The 18,906-nt window shown below is 43.2% G+C and overlaps 1 protein-coding gene across 1 annotated transcript in view; it reads right to left on the bottom strand.

The window, feature by feature from the left end:
- Nucleotides 1-20: 20 nt before the first annotated feature.
- kcnj3a (potassium inwardly rectifying channel subfamily J member 3a) overlaps nt 21-18,906 on the bottom strand; it is a 50,470-nt gene continuing 31,584 nt past the window's right edge. Inside the window, exon 4 of the mRNA XM_016559103.1 lies at nt 21-1,318. Coding sequence (XP_016414589.1) covers nt 726-1,318 — 593 coding nt within the window. The 3' untranslated portion in view covers nt 21-725. The remainder of the gene's footprint in view (nt 1,319-18,906) is intronic.

Genomic DNA, 18,906 nt, shown 5'->3' with positions numbered 1-18,906 from the left:
CGCTCCCCCCCCCCCCCCCAATATTCTCAATAAAAATCAAAACCATAAAAAGCTTACCACAGCCAAGTATTCATTGATAATTCTCAATAGTGTTGTTTGTTCTGTGTTCAATAGGGTTACTATTCTAAATAATTAATAAACTAAGTATGTATTTATGCTGTAAGACGATTATTGGCATTACTGGTATATCAGTTAACAACCATGCACAGGAAAAATCCAAATAAAGCATGTATGAAAACTGAAACAATGAATTAGTGTACGTACGTCTGAACATCTATTTATCACCTTTGTTAAGTTAAACATGCATTGTAACATAAGCTCAGTAAACAGGTATTAAACAATGCAACTGTGTGACTTAAATAACTCCTAATTAGCCACATAGGAGCTGTCTGCTATATCGCCATATGGCTTGGAGAAATGAATATTTGCTAACATTTCCTTGGCACATAAATATGTACAGCTTGTCATGCCATCAGAGGGAGAGAGATATTTTTACATGCACTTGAGGGTGTCATCCATACCAGATTGTGCTTGTAGTAACAACAACCTGAATGAGTCTGTTCACTGTATGTGAAGCCACCACAGGAACAGACATTTAGAATTATGTTAACCTACTTCATTAATACAGCATATATGGTTTATCTGTCTATACTGTATATACATGCTTATTAACATCTCAAATGAAATGAGGGCCCTTTTGACAGCAGCTGAAGAATAAAGTTATTCTATGTGAAACGATCAGAGTTCATCTTTCTGAGTTTGGGAGGGAGGTGCCCGTCCATGCGGCCTCCTCCCCCAGCCATTCTTTGCAGTTTTGGTGGCAAGTCCGCAACCGATTTGCTGATGGCCTCTGTAGCAATCTTAGTTGTCTTGGTAACCTGCTTTTCCTCTGAGACCCCAGGCACAGAACTGATGCGTTGGAGCTTCATGGGCAGTTCGCCAAGGCTGTATGTCATTTCTGATGTGGTGGAGCTCATTCTCAGGAGCTTCCTGGGCAGCCCGTCTCTACCTGTCATCTTCTGCACCTTGGCTGGTAATTTGGTCGTGCTCTCCTGATCCTCCAGCAGTTCCAGGCAGTCCAGGGAGTTGTTCTTTTCTCTGCTATTGCACAGTGACGGGGCCATGAGCGGAGAGGACATGAGTAATGCCTCATCCTGCTCTTTCACACTGTAGGGAGGTGTGGGAACCTCAAATGTGGCGTGGAACTGAGAATAATCCACTTTAAAGAAGCCCTCCTCCAGAGAGATGACTGGGAAAAATCTGTGGCCCCACAGCACCTCGTCCTCTGTGTACGACGTCCGTGCTTGACAAGTCATGCCTATCAGAGAAAATACATGAAAAGGAACAGATGGAGTAATGAATGAAGCAGTCAAAGATTAATCAATCTAACTCAGTTAGGAAAAGCACTGCTGCACTCTGAAGAGTATCATACTCAATTCTTTATTAGAACAGTACAGCACAGTAATGATATTCCTCAAACATTCTGGCTAATATTTTTTTCTAAACTCCAAGCTCTATGTATTAAATATTAATTCAGTCTGAACCACTAAAATTAAACATTGTATGTTTACTTGACCCTAGCTTAAAGATATTTTTTTTCAGCAACCAGTTTATCCTTAACCTTAATCCTTAACCTTCTGACTTAAAGTAAATGCTACAGAAAGTGCAACATATAATCACTTTTTCTAATCTTTCTGTTGGTGCTGTTGCTTCCTTTTTTTCATAGACTAAACTTCAGTGGTTGTGTACGACCAGCTATATCATAACTATAATTTAATACTATTCAGTTTCCAAATTATTCAAAATTCTATGATTTATATATCAGTGGTGCAACTGTATTTCCTCTTATGGAGAAAAAAAGTCATAATTGACTGGATCACAACAAGCCATGAATGTAAATCTTGCCAGGCCTCACTTTCTATTGTCTCACAATGTTTAAACATTCAGGCACCATCTTTACCTTATCAAGCCAGAACAAATAGAAACAGATTAGGAGAATCAGATTAGCTACATTTTGCTCTGTCTCTCTGGACCTTATGAAAGTGGTGAAGAGGCTTTGCTTTCAAGTGATTAATTGTCATATCTTGACACAATTTACATGCAATATTAGCTTTAGTGCTTTATGCATAAATTCACATGTAACAATGTATGCAATATAAATCTACTAACAAAACCATGAAAAAATCTCATACATAAAAGGTTTGCAAAGACTGAGGATTTGTTGTCTTGTGTATTAACAGGTGTATTAAATTGTTGTGCCAACAACAGTGACACCCACCTCCCTGATTTGTTGAATGATTTTTGAGCCCAGTCTCATGAAAATGCGTATAAATAGTACGCCAAATAAAAATTAAAAACACGTGGTATTGATTCGCAAAAAGGGACTTTGGCGTGCATATGATACGCACTTGTTTGGCGTGCATGTAATACGCAGTTTTCGTGTGCATATGATACGAAATTTGTAGCCGTGCATATGATACGCAGTTTTCGCATACATATGATACGCATCTACCCCACAATCCTAATCCTACCCACCACGTGGGATATACACCCCAAAGTCAATTTTTGCGTATCAATACCACGAGTTTTCGTTTTTATTTGGCGTACTATTTATACGCACTTTCATGAGATCGGGTTGTGATTTCTATGCACGGTTTGAAGCTCTGAATGACACACAGGCACTTAAATCCATGCCCATTCCTGAGGAGCAGGTGCTCTGTCTGGCTTCAGCTGACGTAAGGAGGCCATTATCTAGAGTCAATCCACGGACTGCTGCAGGCCCAGACAACATTCCAGGAAGAGTGCTCAGGGACTGTGCTGACCAGCTGGCAGATGTCTTCACTGACATCTTCAACATCTCCCTGAGTCAGGCTGTGGTCCCTGCGTACTTCAAAAAGACCACCATCATCCCGGTGCCTCTGAGGAGCAGGTGCTCTGTCTGGCTTCAGCTTCACTGGTGCCTAAGCCGGTGACATGTCTCAATGATTATCGCCCTGTAGCACTGACTCCCATCACAATGAAGTGCTTTGAACGTCTGGTCAAAAGACACATCCACTCCACTTTGCCCTCTTCACTAGACCCTCTACAATTTGCATACCGCCCCAACCGCTCTACAGATGATGCTATCTCCTACATACTGCACTCCGTCTTATCACATCTGGACACAAAAGAATCATATGTCAGAATGCTGTTGATTGACTTTAGCTCAGCGTTCAATACAATCATTCCAGAGCAACTAGTGAGTTAACTCTCTCTACTGGGTCTCAACACGCCACTCTGCAACTGGATTCTAGACTTCCTGACAGAGAGACCACTGTCAGTGCGCATGGGTGGCAGAACATCAGGCACTATCACATTAAGCACAGGTGCCCCTCAAGGCTGTGTTCTCAGTCCACTGCTGTTCACGCTGCTCACCTACGACTGCACAGCCAAGTCAGAATCCAACCTCGTTGTCAAGTTTGCTGATGCCAAGTCTCCCTCCCCTCTATCCAGGACATCTATCAGGCACGCTGTGTACGCAGAGCCTCTGCCATTGTGAAAGATTCATCTCACCCCTCCCACCAACTGTTTGACCCTCTGCCATCAGGCAGAAGACTAAGGTTCTGCAACAGCTTTTTTCCCAGGCTGTCAGAATCCTGAATAAGCTGATACCACCCAGCATCCTAATCCCATCATAAACTGCCTTCCCATGCCATCCCATGTCTACAGAAAAGAAAAAGAAAACACTCCAATGGACATTCGCATACATCTGCACTCTGCACTTTCACTTAGCTGTGCACTATAGACACTCTTTCACAACTGCACAATGGTCAGTTTACATACATGCACACTCAACTCACCCAATGTGCATTAAAGAACACTTTTCTAACATAATATCTGATCTGAGCCACCTCAATTGTGAATAAGCACTTTATTCTTACACTTCTAACATCTCTTACATTCCTACAATTTCACATTTATACCTCATTCAGCACTTCTGCCTTGTTATATTTATTGTGCGCGTCATGTTTATTGCTCGTTATATTTAATGTGCTCTTATGTCTAATTCCTGTTGTCATGAACACGTGTGCATACTTGTTTTGTCAGTGTCCTTGCACCTTGGTCCGTCAGAAATGACATTTCGTTCTTCTGTATACTGTGTTTGTGGAAGAATGACAATAAAAGTTGAGTTGAAGTTGAATTTTATCAGTGGTCCACTGTGTATGGCAGTGAAAAATAATAAAAAATGAAAGAAGAGATTTATTTATTTTGTTATATTACTGATATATCCTGATTTAACTAATAAAATGAGGGTCACATGAAATGAGATCAATATTTGTGTCCTTCCAGTGAACAGAATCTAGTTTGATCTTGCTTATATCCGACCTCAATAAAAAAAAAAGTACAATGTCAGTGATGAAAAGCATATGTCCTCAATACAAAAAGTAATACAGAGGAAGAGAATCAATAAAACTCTCACAAGAACAGAAGCAAAAGCCCATGTTATCAGCACAGCCCAGGCTGCCTTCAGCCAGCTGACTTATGGGCTAAGTATTTTAGTCTTCTGATTTTCAAGTAAAAAATGTCTTCCTGAGCAGACAAACCTTAACTCATCAAAATTCCTTTCATAACACTTTTTTAAACATTAGAAATATTTCAAATGAGGATTAGAGAAAAGTGCTGTGTACTGTACACTCTGTTCATTTGACTGTTCATAAGAGTAACACTATATTGGTATATATTGTGTGTGTGTGTGTGTGTGTGTGTGTATACTGTATAAATGTTATATTGTATTACAATGTAACTAAATTCCCTTTTAAGAGAACTTGCACTGTGTCGGAATGCTTTGGGAACGCCTCTGCATCCTGAAGCGTGTGCGAAATTTGCATGTGTGATCTCCTCAAGAGATCTTGTCTTGGTGTGGGATTTGATAACAATGCAGGCACGACTGTCTCCTGCTCGTATCTAGTGTCAAGCTAGACCAGTCATTCACTAAAAAACAGTTTCAGAGTCTGTTAGGTCTGATGGCAGCAGCGTCCAACGTGATACCTTTTGCCCTGCTGTGACCTTTGCAGTGGTGGCTCAGGAACAAGGAGTTTTCCCATAGGGGCAACCCATTTGGAGCAGATTTGGAGGGAGCTCGGCCAAGCTCAGGTGGACTTGGATGCATCTCGACAGACCTCACATTGTCCACTCTGGTTCTCCCTAACACATCCAGCTACTCTGGGACTGGATGCTATGGTGTAGATGGGGCCGAGGCAGCGCCTGTTCACCTTTTCCCCGATTGCTCTGCTCCCGGGAGTTCTGGAGAGAGTTCACCAGGATGGGGCTTGTCTGCTGCTAGCAGCCCTGTTCTGGCCGACCTGAGTATGGTTCTCAGACCTTGTGTCACTCCTCAACAGCTCTCCGTGGGAGATTCTGGTCAGGAGAGACCTTCTGATTCAGGCAGGCAGCACAATTGTGCGCCCTCGCTCGGAGTTATGGAAACTGTGGGTATGGCCTCTGAGGGGGCCCACATCATAGATTCCGGTCCTTCAACTGAGATTGTTGAGACCGTTCTCCACTCCAGAGCTCCCACCATGAGGAAACTGTACTCCTTGAAGTGGGCCCTGTTCACTTATTGGTGCAGTTGCCATCAGCAGGACCCAGTTAACTGCCAGGTTGGTTCAGTGGTGGAGTTCCTGCAGGAGGGGTTCTCCACAGGGTTGATTCCCTCTACCTGAAAGGTGTACGTGGCAGCCATAGCTTCTTACCACCATGATATAATGAGCACACTTGTGCCTTAAAGAGAAAGCGACGGGAAAGTACTTCTACTTAAAGAAAAGCCCTACAAACTGCAAGATCTACTTACATTTCGTTTCTCTTAGAAGAGAACAAACACAACCCCAGGCATTTATTCAATACAGTGGCTAAATTAATGAAAAATAAAGCATCAACAGACGCAGACATTTCCCAACAGCACAGCAGTAATGACTTTATGAACTTCTTTACTTCCAAGATCGATAATATTAGAGATAAAATTCTAACCGTGCAGTCATCAGCTACAGCATCGCATCAGATAATGCACTATAGATCCCATGAGGAATCATTCGACTCATTCTATGCTATAGGAAAAGAAGAATTGTATAAACTTGTCAAATCATCAAAACCTACAACATGTATGTTAGACCCCATTCCATCTAAGCTACTAAAATAGGTACTTCCAGAAGTCATAGATCCTCTTCTGAATATTATTAGTTTGTCAATGTCGCTAGGATATGTCCCCAAAATCTTCAAATTGGCTGGTATTAATCCTCTTATTAAAAACAACAACTTGATCCTGGAGAATTAGTTAATTACAGGCCTATCTCAAATCTCCCTTTTCTGTCAAAAATACCAGAAAAGGCAGTATCCTCTCAGCTATCTTAGAGAGAAATGGTATCTGTGAAGGTTTCCAGTCAGGAATTAGACTGTATCATAGTACTGAGACTGCTCTCATCAGAGTTACAAATGACTTGCTCTTATCATCCGATCTTGGTTGTATTTCTCTATTAGTGCTCTTGATTTTAGCGCTGCATCGACAACAACATTCTTTTGAGTAGACTACAAAATTATGTTGGCATTAGTGGAACTGCATTGTCATGGTTCAGATCTTACTTATCTGACCATCATCAATTCATAGCAATGAATGGAGAGATATCATATCAATCACAAGTACAGTACGGAGTGCCACAAGGCTCAGTACTAGGACCGTTGTTTTTCACACTTTACATGTTATCCTTGGGAGATATCATCAAGAAACATGGTGTTAGCTTTCACTGTTATACTGATGATACTCAGCTATATGCCAGATGAAACATACAAATTCGCACATCTAACATAATCCATAGTTAATATAAAAAACTGGATGACTAGTAATTTCCTACTGCTAAATTAAAAAAAAAGCACTTGATGGGTGCTCTGTTAATTCTTCATTAATTCCATCAGTTAGGAACCTAGATGTGATATTTGATAACAATCTTTCCTTTGAAAACCATGTTTCTAGCATTTGTAAAAACAGAATTTTTCCATCTTAAAAATATATCTAAATTACGACCTATGCTCTCAATGTCAATTGCAGAAATATTAATTAATGCGTTCATGATCTCCAGGTTAGAATATTGTAATGCTTTATTGGGTGGTTGCTCTGCGCGCTTAATAAACAAACTCCAGCTGGTACAAAACTGCAGCAGCTAGAGTTCTTACTAGAATCAGGAAGTACCACCATATTAGCCTAGTTCTATCAACTCTGTCAGTTTTAATCTAGATTAAAGACCTATCTCCTGGCATTCACATAATACACTATCACATATCTATAATTCAAATCCGTTAAATGACTGTTAGGCTGCATTAGTTATGCCAACCGGAACCGGGAACAATTCCCATAACATCCGCTGTACTCACTACATCGTAAGAGGAATGGCATCTACGCTAATATTAGTCTCTTTCATTCTTATTCCGAGGTCACCATAGCCATACAGATCCAGTCTGTATCCAGATCAGATGGTCACCGTAGCCACCCAGATCCAGTCCATATCCAGACCAGATGGTGGATCAGCACCTAGAGATGACCTCTACAGCCCTGAATGTCAGTGAAGACCATGTCAACTAGATGCACCCCAGAGACAGGTCCCCTGCGAAGACCTGGTCACCTCGACGACCATCGGCACAAGACCACGGGAAATAAACAAGTCCTTTGCACCTGTGTTGCAGAATGGAATTAAACCACGCCATGCTGTTTCGTCTGGCCAGAGGAGAACTGTGCCCCCAACTGAGCCTGGTTTCTCCCAAGGTTTGTTCTCCATTCCTGTCACAGATGGAGTTTTGGTTCCTTGCCACTGTTGGCTTTGGCTTGCTTAGTTGGGGACGCTTGACTGACTGATTGCACAGAAATTATTGGAAGAGAGCTGAATCATGACATCACTGAATCATCAATGAACTGAATTTAGCTGGAAAAATGACTCTTTGTTATTGTCTTGCATTAGTGACAAAATATTTTCCTGTTTGACACTGTAAAGCTGCTTTGACACAATCAGTATAGTATAAAGCGCTAGTCAAGTCAAGTCACCTTTATTTGTATAGCGCTTTATACAATACTGTCCAATAGTGTCTGTGCAATCAGTCAATCATCCCCAACTAAGTAAGCCAAAGGCGACAGTGGCAAGGAACCAAAACTCCATCGGTGACAGAAATTTAGAAAAAACCTTGGGAGAAACCAGGCTCAGTCGGGGGGGGGGGCAACACAGGTGCAGAGGACTTGTCTAGTTCCCATGATACAAATAAAGGTGACTTGCCTTGAAACGAAACACCCTTTAGGTGATCAGTCTTTAGGGAGGAACCCGTTGGTGACACATTTCCTCCGTGGTGCTTTGAAGTGACGTTACGTGTGGCCAAGTATGGTGACCCATACCCGGAATTTGTGCTCTGCATTTAACCCATCAAAGTGCACACACACACAGTAGTGAACACACACACACACCGTGGACACACACCCGGAGCAGTGGGCAGCCATATTGCTGCAGCGCCCCGGGAGCAGTGGTGGGTTCGGTGCTTTGCTCAAGGGTCTCACCTCAGTCGTGGTATTGAGGGTGGAAGAGAGCACTGGTTATTCACTCCCCCCACCTACAATCCCTGCCGGATCTGAGACTCGAACCCATGACTTTTGGGTTACAAGTCTGACTCTCTATCCATTAGGCCACAACTGCCTAATGGCTTTGAGGCTGAGGCTGAGGCCTGCAACTCACACTAGAATCCCAGCCTGATATTTGTCCATTGTCCTAGAAAGACTGTGTAGAGCTCCTTTTGAACCTATAGAGGAGGTTCCTGGATTTATTTTAACACTTAAAACAGTGTTTCTCTTAGCCATTTCATCTCTCAAGAGAGATGGTGATCTTCAGGCCCTGAGGCCTGGTTAAATTCCAAAGGTGCCCACTAAGGTTCCACAGGTCCTCCCCCTTTTTAGAAGCTCAGACCAGGAAAAGCTTAATTTAATGTCTACAGTCAGAGCAATGGACGCTTACGTCCACAGAGCTGGCCTGTGAAAAAAATCAGATCAACTTTTCGTCTGCTTTTGTCCGTTTGGTCCATTTCGTTCACCCTTGGGGGTCAGAGCTCACTCAACTAGGAGTATGTCAGCCTTTTTCTCTGGTGTTTCCTTGTAGGATATACAGTATGTGATGCAGTGAGTTGGTCATCCCCGCTTACTTTTGTCAAGTTTTATGACCTAGACATGGGATCCACTCCGGACTCTTCCGTCTTAGCTGTGCGCGTATGACTTCACACTAGACAGGCATTTGTCAGCATGGCGGTGTGGGTATTGTCATTCCCAAATCGTTCCGACACAGTGTGAGTTACCTTGAAGGGGAATGTCTCAAGGTTACATATGTAACCACGGTTCCCCGCGAGGGAACAAGACATTGCGTTTCCCTGCCATATTCCTGCATCACTGCGACCTATCAGAAGCTAATGAAGAAGCTTCCTGATCATTACATCACCCAGCCCGTGACGTCTCGCCACTCTATTGGACTGATTTCAGACGTGCTTCAGGACGCAGTCACGCACAGGTGTTCCCAAAGCATTCTGACACAGCGTCTCTTTCTCTCTTGGAGAACCATGGTTACATAAAGTAGAGACGTTTTTGCACAGTACTGTCTAATTTTCTGTCTATTAAGTTTTTCCTTTAGATTGTTGAATAGTAATCATGCAAAGGTTTGAGGAAACTAAAGTAGTCCAAGTAAATATAATCCACTCCAAAGTATATATGCCCATGTGTCCCACCTTTCATGTTTATCTATTTCCTCTACAAGCTGAATGATTTGAGGTATCATTTAGCTGCATAATTTAAGTCACAAGAGTTTATTTTTGGGCTTTGTTTAAATCACTAAACCTATGTAAAAAGAATAGTAACAGCAATGCTTGCAAACACCACTAATAATGTCAAACATAAGCAATGGGGTTTATGCAATCAAAACTACAACACTGTGTTTCTATGGAAACCCAATCTTGGCCATGTACACATGCACAGCTCTTGCATCCAAAGCTGTTCTCTGACAATCATATGTTAATGTCATTAATAAACAAAAGACAGTTTATCTGCAATCAGTAGCACAACAGTCTGAGGGTTATAACACACTCAGTCACCACTATTTCCCCAAGTCATGAAAAGTGTTGGTTGTAAAAACGCACTCTGGATGTTTCGTAGCCAGTAGCATCCTATAAAACACATGTTTGATCGTGTTCAGCTGGATGCAGGGCTGCATTGCAATGTAGAGTATACTATAAGTGTGGGGAAATTCCTCTGTGCATCAAACATACAGTATAATTTAATGAACAACCCTGTCAGCTCTGTGGGTGACAGCAGTAAGAAAAGTAATCAAGTCATCTGAAGCCCTGTGCCTTGAGTTCTCCTCTGATCATTCAAATATGCACAACAAGATTTCATTTCTAAACCGACTAAGTGTATAACTCAGTAAACAACACAGTATATAGCACAAAATATCAATATATTTCCCTTGAAGAAAAATTGTATTTTATAAATATAACTGAGATGGCAGAGAAAGGAGACTTCCCATGTGCTGATTTGACTAAACACTAAATCACTCTACAAAAACAGTGTCTTGATGTTTATAAGGTTCAAAGCAAATAAATGTAACAGTAAAATCAGTCAGCAGAGGGCACCCTTGCCTGCAATCGTTGATAAACTATGGAATCTTTGTTTGCTAAGACAAGCTTCATAATTGCTATAGACTGTGGAGCTCCATTACCATGTATCATATCTGAATAGTGTCTGGATATTCTAAAACTGGATTACATTTAAATCTGGCATTCAGAAGTCGTGGCCTAATGGTACAGCGCTCTCTCCCACCTTCAATACCACGACTGAGGTGCCCTTGAGCAAGGCACCGAACCCCCAACTGCTCCCCGGACGCCACAGCAAAAAATGGCTGCCCACTGCTCCGGGTGTGTGTTCACGCTGTGTGCACTTTGGATGGGATAAATGCAGAGCACTAATTCCGAGTATGGGTTACCATACTTGGCCACATGTCACTTTACTTTGTTTTGTTTAGATGCATGTTAGATATATAGATATATTGCTTGCATTGCAATGCTTTGGAGATATTGCATCAGAGGTTGTGTTATTATTATTATTATTATTATTATAGGGATCAGAAGTAAATAAAAGAGCTTTTGTAAATATCACAGAAAATCACATATACCTACATTCAAATCATATTTAGAATCATTTTTGGAAACCAGAATGTAATAGAAATGCGGTGGTGGGTGATTTAGTTTTTTACTTCAGTCAGTAAGCAACCTCCTATCAACCACACAGAACACCCTAGCAACTACCTAACAACACCCTAGCATTCACCCAAAGCATGTCTAACACCAAGATAACTGACTTTGTCATCTGAGTTGCCTTGGCGGTCGATCTCGTCAATGTCAAAATAACTGATATGGTCAGCCAAATCAAAGAGGGCAGTATTTACTGTTCACTGAAGCTGAGCATGAATTCCAGTGTAACGGTTCAGTGTTAACAGACAAAGAGAGATTTTGTCATGCAAAATGTCTTCTTCTACTTAATTCTTCTTCTTCTTCTTCTTCTTCTGTCTTTCTTTAATCCTGTCTTTTTGACAAGAAACCCCTAAACTCAAGTGTATACAGAATCACTAAAGCAGAAATAAACAGGGAGCAATAACTTGCATTACTCAGGGTTCAAAGAGAGGCAGTGACTGGAAAGTGTTTGTAACATCCTTTAAATAACAGCTAGAAAATGAAGGTGAGTGGAGCTGACACACACAAATCCAGTCCTTCATACCAATAGACTAAAAGCAGAGGAGTTCCCCTGATAATATGAGGTGAGAATTCAGTCTTTTGGGATTTGGGCAGTATAAGTATTATACTGACAGTATTCCTGCTCGGCTGACTTCGCCGCTCTTCAGCCACATTTAGCGTCTGCAGCAGCTGTGGTCTTCCCGGTCCCCTGCCACTATCCGGCGATTCCTATAAGAGCAAATTTCTGAGCAAATTTCCGACATTGTTTCAAATGCCACGCCGCTACTGTCACACGCCTCTGACGGTCACGGCGAGTGCATTTCATGCTTGGGAGCTGCCCGCGCTGAAGCTGCACCGAGACAGAATGTCCTCATTGCGAGGATATGAGTCTCACCTCTCTGTGCTCACGGATAGCTTTCTTTTCAGAAAGCAACTCCGCCCCTCGTGCCCTCCCGCTTTCTTCCTCCAAGCAGTCTGTGAGGAAAAAGCAGCGGGGCAGAGGATCTCGGTGCTCGGTGACGAGTGAGCCCACACTGGCTGATCCCCCGCGTGCCTCACTCTCTCCACATAGAGAGGCTTCCCCCATCCTCTTCTCTCACCTGGACCAGCATCCCTCTGTGGCTGCGAGCGATCTGGTCTCCTACGGTGGCAGTGAGTGTGCCATGAACGACAGTGTGTCTCTGGCTGCTTCAGAGGCGGAGGAGCTGTCGGGCTCGTCTTTCGACCCCGCCCCCCTGCCGTCTGCAGAGCCCAGCGCTGCCAGCAAGGGCATGGACGCCGAATTGTTCCGCGTCCTGTCTAAAAATGAGCAAGAGCTGGGTTTTGGGCGTCTGGGCGTCAAGCCCCTCGACAACGAGCTTCACCGTTCTTCCCAGAGGCCCATGATGAGATCACCAGATCTTTGCGTGCCTCCTCTTCACCCGCCCTCACAACGGTCGACGGCGCAGAAGAAAAGGGGTATGACAGATTGCCTCCCCTGGATGAGTCAGTGGCCGAACATCACTCCCCGCCCACGGCCATCGGCTGGAAGGCAAAGGCCGCCTACCCGTCCAAGCCGTGTAGGACAACTTCAGCGCTCGCTGGACGAGCCTACTGGTCAGCTGGACAAGCGGCCTCTGCGCTTCACTCTATGGCGGTCCTACAGGTCCTTCAGGCCAAACTTCTCCAGAACATGGATGAGTCTGGACCGAACCCCCAGCTTTCAAGGAGCTGCGCAGCACGACCGACCTGGCTTTGCGTTCAACGAAGATGACGGCTTAGGCAATCGGCAGATCCATGGCCAGCCTTGTGGTGCTTGAGTGCAACCTATGGTTGACCCTCACGGAGATCAAGGATGCGGATAAGGTCCACTTCCTCGACTCCCCGGTCTCCCCCTCTGGCCTGTTTGGACCTGTGGTGGAAGGGTTCGCTGAGCGCTTCACCGCTGCGCAGAAGTCGTCCCAGGCAATGCAACACTTCTTGCCAAAGCGCTCCAGTTTTACAGCTGCTGCCAGTTGCCCCAAGACGGCGCTGACTCAGCAGCCCGTGAAGCCCGCATCATCGGCTGCACCGCCAGCCTGAGCCCCGACATCGCTCCCGCTTGGCCAGACGCTAACCATTCCCTAAGCGCCAGGGACCCCGGCCCAAGGTAGTGCTGGACCTGGCGCCTCAGGCGTCAACCTGATCTGCGGGACAGGAAGAGGAGGGGGCAAAGTCTCACCATCGCCGGACCACCCCCCAAGAAGCCTCTGTTGTGCCTCCAAGCACCCTGTTCACTTCCGGGTGCCGACAGTAATGTGTTTGTGGTAAATACTGTTGTGAACCCTGGGCCCATTCACACAACCGATCGCTGTTATCACGAGAAAAATAAAACACAAACATTTTCAAAAAGAGAGCAAAATTCCTCTTCCACCTATCACGAGCTTTGGGTCCCCGCAAGGCGGCCTGTCACTCAAACCAACCCAATCCCTTGCCACACGGGCCGAGGCCTGGCAGGCCATCCCCAGAGTGTCAAAATAGTACAAAATTCAGTACTGGCGAAAACCACGAGTTCCGTCCCACGACTGGCGTCAAGGACGCATGCAAGTCAAGGTGAACTGGGCCTGCGTAGCAGTTCTGGCCCCTTGGAAAGACTCTCAGTGGATGGAACGGGGCGTGCCCCTGGGAATGGTCTGCAGAAGGAAGGTGGCCTCGACAGAAGCTTCCAACACGGTTTGGGGAGTGCTGTGCGATGGCCAACCAGTTTTCGGCCATTGGTCGAAAGAGGAGAGTCGGCTTCACATCAACTGCCTGGAAATGCTGGCAGTATGTTTGGGCCTTCGCACCTTTCTGCCAGACCTAAGGGGACACCGTGTGCTAGTCATGACAGTGGTGTCATATATAAATTGCCAGGGCGGTCTCTCCTCGAAGCGCCTCTTCATTCTGGTAGAGCGCCTCCTGGAATGGGCTCAGCTCAACTTGCGTTCACTAAGAGCAGTGCATGTGCCGGGCAGGTTGAACCAAGGAGCAGACATGCTCTCTAGGAGCAACGTTCCCTCAGAGGAGTGGATGCTCCACCCACATACGGTTCAGAGAATCTGGGAGATCTTCGGCAAGGCAGAGGTCGACCTCTTCGCCTCAGAAGGCAACTCTCACTGCCCAATTTACTTTCGAAGGACAGGGATGCGTTGGCCCACGACTGGCCCAACCTTCTCCTTTACGCTTTCCCCCCGATCGCCCTGATCCCACAGGTAATCAGGCGAATCAGGGAGCATGAACACAAGGTTCTGTTGGTGGCCCCGCTCTGAAGGAACCAACACTGGTTTGCAGAGATGTCTCGGCTGCTCCTTAGCAGCCCCGTGGCCCATTCCCCTGAGACAAGACCTCCTCTCTCAGGCGAACAGAACGATATGGCACCCCCAGCCCGAGCTGTGGGCTCTGCACCTCTGGCCTCTCGATGGGAGCTTGCGGACCTCCCCGAGAGCATGCTAAATACAATAACTCAGGCTAGAGCACCCTCTACGAGGCGGCTCTATGCCCATAAATGGTCTGTCTTCTCCGCCTGGTGTACGGCCCGTGGCGCAGACCCATTTTCCTGCGACATATCTCTGATATTATCCTTCCTGCAAGAGCTGTTGGATAAGGGTCGTTCCTCCTCCATGCTCAAGGTCTATGTAGCAGAGCCCCTGATGCTAAAAACCGCTCTGCTGCTCTGCGTTAGCATTGGTAAAGAGTATGGGAGATCTGCAGGCGCTCTTGGTGAGCCTCACCTGCCTCGAATTCGGGCCCAACGAATCCATGGTCATCCTGAAGCCGAGGCATGGTTATGTACCTAAAGTGCTCTTGACTCCGTTCAGAGCACAGGTAACAGCTCTTTCGGTGCTTCCTCCTTCGGAGCAGGACCAAGAGCTGAATTTACTCTGCCCCGTCAGGGCATTGAGAATATATATTGAGCGTTCCACCCTGTTCAGACAGTCAGAACAGCTTTTTGTATGCTTCGGTGACCGCACAAAAGGGTCTCCGGTCACGACGCAGAGACTTTCCAAATGGATAATCGATGCTATCGCACTAGCGTACTCTTCTTTGGGCCTACAATGCCCCATGGGAGTAAGAGCCTACTCAAAAAGAGGCGTTGCCCCTTCCTGGGCTTGGTCTAGCGGTGTGTCCATTGCAGAAATTTGTGAGGCGGCCAGCTGGGCCTCACCGTCCACATTTACCAGGTTTTATTATCTGGATGTCCCGGCCTTACAGGCTTGGGTCCTTTCTGCTTAAACGGACTTACTCTGGCCATATGGCAAAACCAGTGCTTCAGGCGTTTGCCTTCTTCACTGTACGCTCTTGGCCCCCATTGGGTTCCGAGGCTGTACAATTTATCTTGGAACTCAGCGCCCGGCCGACCTCTGCGAGTTTGGCCCAATTGCCTCCTGCGGGGCTTCCCTGAGAAATGCTTGGTCCCTCTGGGCCCCATTTGGTGCTCAAGGCAAGTTCAAGTATTAGTCGTTCCTCTAGCATAGCACAGCGGGATTGTACTGGTTCCCCATAGCGTCTTAGCAAACGCAGTACGAGTGAAGTATCGATGGGGAACATACTCGGTTACTAACGTAACCTCAGTTCCCTGAGATACGGGCACGAGTACTGCGTTGCTAGCCGTGCTATGTAGCTGCACGACTCAGTCGTCACTTCAGTCTAAGTAACCTGAGGATCCTATGGCGAAGAGCCTGCTTATATAGCCAGATGCCCCGCCCATTCTGGCGGGTTCTGGCGTGCTTTGTCGCCATAGGTTCGTGCAGCTCCACTGCCGAGCCATTGGTTGTTTTTTTAATTCACTGCACGAACCAATGGCCACACAGTTACACTGCATTATTGAAAAGGCTTCAGTATTCGGAGAAAAATAAGTTTTCCCCATAGCGTCTTAGCAGATGCAGCACTCGTTCCTGAATTTCAGGGAACCGAGGTTACGTTAGTAACCGAGTACATTTTTTTTTTTTTATGGAATAGGGAACATCAGGAAAAGTAGCCATGGGCTCCTTCAATTAACCATTGCTCACTGGAAATACGTGATACCTATACATACAGTGCATTTCACTGCAGTTTCCAGTTGAATTGAACACTAGAGGCAGTAAAACACCAACAACATTTTTTTTTCCATTTCAATTAAAATCTCAGTGGCAGATCATTAGAACACTTTATAATAACTTTCATTAATAAATCATTAACAAACATTATATAATGGTTAACGGATCATTAGTTAATATACTGTATATTCACAGCTAGAAACATGAGATAATGTGCTTGTTAATGTTTACTAAACTTATTAAACATTACCTAATGATCATCAGATAATTATTGTAAATTACAATGCTTACAAATGTAATTAAACATTTAATTCATATGATCATGCACGTCTTGAAAATCTACAAATGATATTAACAGATGTTACACAATGATTAAAAGCTTTGTTAATGTACAACACTTTTGCTGCTATTGAGGTGTGATACAGGTAAGGTTAGGGTTTGGTGGTATGGGTAGGTTTAAGGGTTGGGTAATGGGTCAAATGTGTATTGTTATATTACATTGTTTTTATAAATGAACAAGTATTTTCTTGAAAAAAAAAAGATTTGCTTTCTCCTGCTGATGTATGATTCGATGAATAACCTGTTTAATGATATAGTATACTAATATAAGTGTTGAGGCAATAAAAAACATCTATTGTACCAAAATTACAATGTGTTTTACATCTTTAGCAAGCATTTAGCTAAACTTAACTAACCACTCTTTACACAAATGTTGTTACAGCAGCTAAAGGTCCAATGCCCAAAAAGGTACTGAATGATTAGTAAAGGTATATAAACATTTACAAATGATGAATAGTTTCCACTTTAGATTAGGTACTGCAAAAACATGAATAGATAATTAATAAATGATTAATTAAGATGTGTGAATAGGGTGAATTCAGGACCTTTGGGACACTTTTTGCCATTGAGATGACTGCTAATACATGCACTAATGATTAGTAAATGTTTATAAACATTTACAAATAATGAATAGTTTCCACTTTAGATTGAGTACTGCAAAAACATGAACAAATAAATAATAAATGATTTGTTAAGACGTGAAAACAGTAGAAGTCTACACAACAAATGAAGACCAAATATATGGCTTTACAGACTGTGATTATGAGTTAATGAACGATGTGTTAACATGAATAGTTCAGTGAATAGTAAAGAGCTTAAAAGTACTGATTAAGCTATTTTTTCACAACATTTGTAAATGTAAAAAAGAGCATTATGTAATATGTGAACTGAAGTTTAATGACATTTGTTAGCATTCAAAAGTACATTAACAAATAAGCTTGTCATCATTGTATAATATCTGTTAAAATTATTTGTAGATTTTAAAAAGTGCATGATCGTATGAATTGAAAGTTTAATGACATTTGTAAGCATTTTAATTTAAATTAAATAATGATTTGTTAATCATTAGGTAATTTTAAAAAGTACATTAGAAAACATTAACAAGCACATTATCTCGTATATTTCTAGCTATGTAAATATATATTAACTAATGATCTGTTAAGCATTATATAATGCTTGTTAATTATTTATTAATGAAAGTTATTATAAAGTGTTACCAAAATATTTTGGCAGTTTCTTGCACAATACGACCTCACAAATTTTTTACCATGGACATGTAATAGGTTTTGAAAGTAAACGTGCTCAATAGCGCACCTGGCACAACAATAAAAAATGTAACCATGCTATCTGGCGTGCTATGTTATTGTCCTATACATAAACTTAAATTACCGACAGACAAACTAAATATTCTAACTCTCCAAATATTACTTGCATGTTTTCTTGAGTAATTTGTTTCTATGGCAACAACAGTAATGGATGCCACAGTGAAAATGAATTTCTTAGCAAAAGGTTCTTCTCATTCCTCTGTTAAGACTACAGTTCTGTCTCATGGCTATAAGACCTCATTCTCATACAGCCAGAAGAGCAAGATGACCCTCCAGAATATCCCAGCATGCTCTGCCAGAGAATGAATCAAAACATGAGAAGGAAGATTGCATGGAATGATGGGGTTAGGCTGAAAATAAAGGAAAGAGAGGGAAAGAAAGAGCAAAAGGATGAAAATGCATTAATAAAGTAATACATATTAAACGGTGACCAGACTTAGCAGAGTACATTATCAGATGCACGCACACATACTGTCAGTGTTGGGGGTAACGCATTACAAGTAACCCGAGTAATGTAATCAGATGACTTTTTTCAAGTAACTAGTAAAGTAACACATTACTTTTTAATTTACAAGAGAATATCTGAGTTAATTTTTCAAATAAGTAATGCAAGTTACTTTTTGTTTCCAATTTATTGATTGACAGCTCTCCTGTCCCCATCTTGAGATAAATCAGAAGATGTTACTGTAGTTCTAAAATAAATATGAATATGCATTAATTCAGTATTCCTCAAAATGAATAAAAATATTGCAACTCAGAATATGACGCAAATCTGCAATAATTAAATGTTAAACAACACAAATATCCTTTATGTATTTAATCCCATTCTATTAACCAATGTCTTTGCTTCTGACCTTCGATGATCCAGTTCAACCGTACTAATAAGCACAAATTACTCTAGACAAACACCTGTGTGTCTTTGTTTATTGCTGAAGTGT

Source organism: Sinocyclocheilus rhinocerous, unplaced genomic scaffold (genome assembly GCF_001515625.1).
Source record: "Sinocyclocheilus rhinocerous isolate Xijiao unplaced genomic scaffold, SAMN03320098_v1.1 scaffold887, whole genome shotgun sequence".
Lineage (NCBI taxonomy): Eukaryota > Metazoa > Chordata > Actinopteri > Cypriniformes > Cyprinidae > Sinocyclocheilus > Sinocyclocheilus rhinocerous.
The sequence above is the reverse complement of the archived record's forward strand: the minus strand, read 5'-3'. Positions and strand labels throughout refer to the sequence as shown.